Source organism: Pantherophis guttatus, chromosome 2, assembly GCF_059756535.1.
Source record: "Pantherophis guttatus breed Tessera chromosome 2, ASM5975653v1, whole genome shotgun sequence".
NCBI lineage: Eukaryota > Metazoa > Chordata > Lepidosauria > Squamata > Colubridae > Pantherophis > Pantherophis guttatus.
This window is the reverse complement of record NC_142064.1, coordinates 136154554-136159033: the sequence shown is the minus strand read 5'-3', so window position 1 is coordinate 136159033 and position 4480 is coordinate 136154554. Positions and strand designations below refer to the sequence as shown.

The 4480-nt window shown below is 40.8% G+C and overlaps 1 protein-coding gene across 1 annotated transcript; it reads left to right on the top strand.

Annotated features, from left to right (window-relative positions):
* The first annotated feature begins 592 nt into the window (after window positions 1-592).
* LOC117663096 (keratin, type II cytoskeletal 3-like) lies at window positions 593-3597 on the top strand. Its single transcript, XM_087885050.1, has 4 exons — window positions 593-714; window positions 2440-2660; window positions 3012-3046; window positions 3133-3597. The coding sequence occupies exons 1-4, from the start codon at window positions 631-633 to the stop codon at window positions 3318-3320; spliced, it is 528 nt and encodes a 175-aa protein (XP_087741176.1). The 5' UTR covers window positions 593-630; the 3' UTR covers window positions 3321-3597.
* The last annotated feature ends 883 nt before the right edge of the window (window positions 3598-4480 follow it).

Sequence of the window (4480 nt, the reverse complement as noted above, 5' to 3'; positions counted from 1 at the left end):
ATTGGATGGCTTTCCATTCTGCCTACTTCCCTACTTTCTCACTAATTTATTGGAAGAAAGGGATTAGGCAAGACTGATAGACATCCCAGGTAAACAATAAGAGATACTCAGCAGAAGTGTGGCCAACAATCCACTGCTAAATGGTAGGATTCCATTGCTTGTAGCCATGTAGCTATCAGACACTGAATCCTGCAAAAGTTGATACCTGTTCTTCTTTCTGTCTCATCTTCAACTGGCTGAAAAAGGCAAACTAGACTAAGTTCAAAAACTGCTAATGAGGGCAAGCTGAGATCATCAGAATTCTCCAGACAATTATTAATTTTAGATAAGTTAGATATTTTTGCAGTGATCTGGACTAATTTTTTAAAAAATTCTCTTTAAAAATATAAATTTCAGCGGGTGGCATAATCTTACTTTGCATTTATAAAGATTTCCCCTCCCCCCCCAAAAAAATTGCTTTGATAGCAAACTGCCTTGTAATATTTTCTATGTCGTAAGCCACTTTAATTATGATTAGCATGGAAAAGCTGTAATGTAAACATATGATTGTGATAATGTTAAAGAAAGCTGTTATACTGACACCCTTAGTATGAAGAGGCTCAAAGTAAGAGATCTCGTTTTGAATGGGATATGAAGAATCGAGAACAGCAGATTTCAGAACTTATTGAACAAGTTGAAAAAGTCCAGTGTGAAATTCAGAGTTTGCAGAAGGAGGTAAGACTAAAGCAATGCAAATTAAACAACTAGGGTTTGGGTTTTTTTGGCAGAATAATTCAAATTTCAAATTAGCAATGGAATAATTCATTAATGAGTACTATAGAATATATGTAAGGTGCCTCTTTGTGTAAAGAAGCTTATTTGTGCTTACTATTTTTAGTTCCAAAATCTGAATTTGTTTCACTAGTTATGTGTAATTAGTAAAGAGGCAAGGGCATTACAAACACTAGTTGTGAAACATTAAGAAGATATGAAGCCAGGTAAGAAGAATTTGAATCTCTTCTTTTTTGCAAACAGACCTAAAATTGACAGCGTTTCTCATGAAAATGTTGACAAATTTAAATCATGTTTGAAAAAAATGACTTTTAAAGTGAAAAATAGAACTTTCTTGTTTGAATATGCATTTAATATTCTGTACAAAAATATTTTTACATGCCATAGGACTGTGATGGTGAACCTATGGCACGCATGCCACAGGTGGCACATGGAGTCATATCAGTGGGCACGTGAGCTCAGCCAATTTTTGGGTCTTCTGGGCCCACCGGAAGTAGGGTAACAGGCTGTTTCCGGCCTCCAAAGGGCCTTGGGGGGGTGGAGAAGGCTGTTTTTGCCCTCCCCAGGCTCCTAGAAAGACTCTAGAGCCTGGGGAGAGCAAAAAACGGGCCTTCCGGTCCCACCGGAAGTTGGCAAATGGGCTGTTTCGGCCTCCGGAGAGCCTCCGGGGGGGGGAGCTGTTTTCGCCCTCCTAGAGCCTGGGGAGGTGAAAAACGGGCCTACCGGGCCCACTGTGCCATTGTGTGCAAAAGTGGGGGGGGGTGCTGGTGGGTCACGTGCACATGCATGGGGGGGCAGGGCAAATAGAATTATGGGTGTGGGCACACGCATGCACAATCCCCCCCGCTCCCCCCGCTTTTGGCACGCGATGGCAAAAAGGTTAACCATCACTGCCATAGGATATTTATGCTCCACAGGTATAGTAATTCCCAATATCCTGATTACAACATATCCACATTCCTGTTTCCAGTATGCAGTTGGTATAAAGAAACTGGTATCTGTATGCTAAAAGTATGGTGGGGATTGTTTGTATGTTGTTTCTGAGTGTTGGAGGAAATTGTACAAAAGCATATGCAAGACCTGTATTAGCCCATACTACCAACATCTCTTGTTCTGATAAAGATGCTCTCAAGTCTTGAGCTCAGTCCTTAATGCTCACATGGACATAAGCATATGGTTTTCTTGGCAAGATCACACAACTGGTTTGCCATTACTTTTTTCGCTGGATGGTTTTCAATTTTCCAGTTAAGTCTACTGTCTACAATCTTCACTTATGGGTTTCCTTAATCATCTCCCTTCTGGAATACTCAATGCTGATTAATGCTGTCCAGGTCTGGGACAAGATTGGTCAGGTTGTCCCAAAAGTTGTATGTTGTCCATTGGGTTTCCTGGGGAAAAAAGAAGATAATATGTTGAAGGACAGAGCCTGAATTATTAGATGTAATGTTAAATGGATTTCATTATTCTTTCCTTGAATGAATGAAGCAAAGATTCTAATGTTTTTTCCATGATTCCATGGATTCATGTTTTTTATCCTTAAAAACATGATTCCATGTTTTTTAAGGATATGAGCCATACATTTCTAGATACATTTGTTGAAGGGCTGCACACTAGTTGTGTGGGACTAAGAGGTGGGTGATAACATGTCCAACCCTATCACTTTTACAGAACGAAGAGCTCAAGAAGACAATTTGCGAGGCAACCAAAGGAGGTGAACAAGCCTCCGTGGAAGGTCAACAGAAATATGCTGAGCTGGTGAAGGCCCTTCAAAATGGCAAGGATGAACTGGCCAGCCTAGTACGTGACTACCAGGAAGTCCTGAATGTGAAGATAGTTCTTGATATTGAGATTGCAGCTTACAAATGTTTGTTGGAGGGAGAAGAAGAGAGGTGAGTCTCCTATGTTAATTTATTTTAGTTATTTAATTCATTCTAGATCAAGCTTTATAGGATCCCTGTCAGCAAGCATTATATGGCCCAAACTCCAGTTACTTCTGAATATATGTAACAGTACAATACAGAGATATTTTAAAATCCTTCAAATAGCACTTTTAAACAAAGGTATTTTCAAAAGAGATGATGAAACATTGAGCAACGCTTTTTGTATTCTGCATTAAATGGGTATAAACGCTGTGGATTCATTCTTGAGGAAAGAATGAAGATGATAAACTTAAAACAGCGTAAAGGCAGGCCTGGAAGTTGAACAAGAAAAAACAAGTGAATGTTTTCTTCTCTCCACAGGATATCCAGAGATTCTTCAAATTCCATCAGTATCTGTAAGTACTAAGTTGCCTGTTTGCTTGGTTATTTTTCCCAAAAAGGTGTTTCAGGAATAACCATTCGGTGTGTGTTTTCTTTCCAGCTGTGATCAACTCCCCATGCAGTTCTCAGAGTGCAACGAAACAAGGAAAGGAACGCAGTGAGAAGGCCGGAGGCTCCTGTCGATGCAAACCGACTGGATCTAAAACATCCATTTCCACTGAGAGTAAAACCAAGTGTCAGAGTGAAAAGTCATCTACTGTCTGCAAATGGTCCAGTAATACAAAGTAAAATTGAAGAAAGGAAAGTAGACAGGACGCTATCTGACAGTTTCACAAACGATGGAAAGGAACAACTTATCTAGATTTGATAGATGAAAATATTTGTAACTCAGAATTGAAATGAGGGATTCTTGGTGCTTTCTGATGCTGGTTATTTTCTTGCAGATGTTTCATTACCCAAAGGAGGCAACATCTTCAGTGCTAGTAGCAGAGGTGGTATTCAGCCAGTTCACACCAGTTCAGGCGAACCGGTAGTGAAAATTTTGAGCAGTTCTGAGAACTGGCAAATCCCACCATTGGCTGGCCCCACCCCTGCATGCACCTGGCCACTCGCTCCCCGCACCTGCTTGCTCCCCCCTCCCACCTGTTCCCCCCACCCACCCACTCATCACTCGACCCCGCCTACCCACTCATCTGCTCACCCCACCCACCCACTCACCCTGCTCGCCCACTCACCGCTCACCCCCGCCCGCCTGCTCTCCCGCTTGAAATTTTCGGGCACTCTGACAATTATCTGTTCATGATACTACACCTACTTGTTTTGCGCTTTGCTGTACTTTTCTGTCTTGTAGGTAATAAACTAAATGCACACAAAGTACATTGTGTTCTTCTCTTTTCTTATTCCATCTGCATCTTCCCAAGGTTCTGAGGTGGCTTTACTTTTTTTAAACAGCAGTTGACATTAAAATAAACAAAAGGCTAATAAGCTTATGTAATAAACTGCTAGATAAAAAAAACATATAAGCACCACTAGGCAAATAGGAACTATCTTAATTTGCAAACTTCATGAAAAATATCTATTCTGTACTGTGAAAGGGGGGAAAAGGTGCCATGACTAATAGGGAGGGGTTGTTCATTATTTGTACATTGAAGAGTACTCATCCTTGGAAATTCTCATCATCTGCGTAATGATACAATCATGGAAATTTTAAAAGCGGTTCATTCCAGGTGAAGGCCATTGCATTGAATTCCAATTTGGCCATGCCCTCTGCTACTTTACTCATGATATCTTTTTTTAATTTTGTGAAAAACCTTCTGTCTTGCTATGTTGTTGTTATTAGTTGTGAAGTCATATCTGACCCATCACAAACCCCATGGACAACGTTCCTCCAGGCCTTCCTTTCCTCTACCATCCCCTCGAGTCCATTTAAGTTCACGCCTACTGCTCCA

What these genes read in the sequence shown, in the direction of transcription:
- LOC117663096 (XM_087885050.1), top strand. Translation starts at nt 631, where the DNA reads ATGAAGAATCGAGAACAGCAGATTTCAGAACTTATTGAACAAGTTGAA. An exon ending in TTCAGAGTTTGCAGAAGGAG is followed by an intron (nt 715 to 2,439) that starts GTAAGACTAAAG and finishes TCACTTTTACAG; the next exon opens with AACGAAGAGCTCAAGAAGAC. An exon ending in TTGGAGGGAGAAGAAGAGAG is followed by an intron (nt 2,661 to 3,011) that starts GTGAGTCTCCTA and finishes TTCTCTCCACAG; the next exon opens with GATATCCAGAGATTCTTCAA.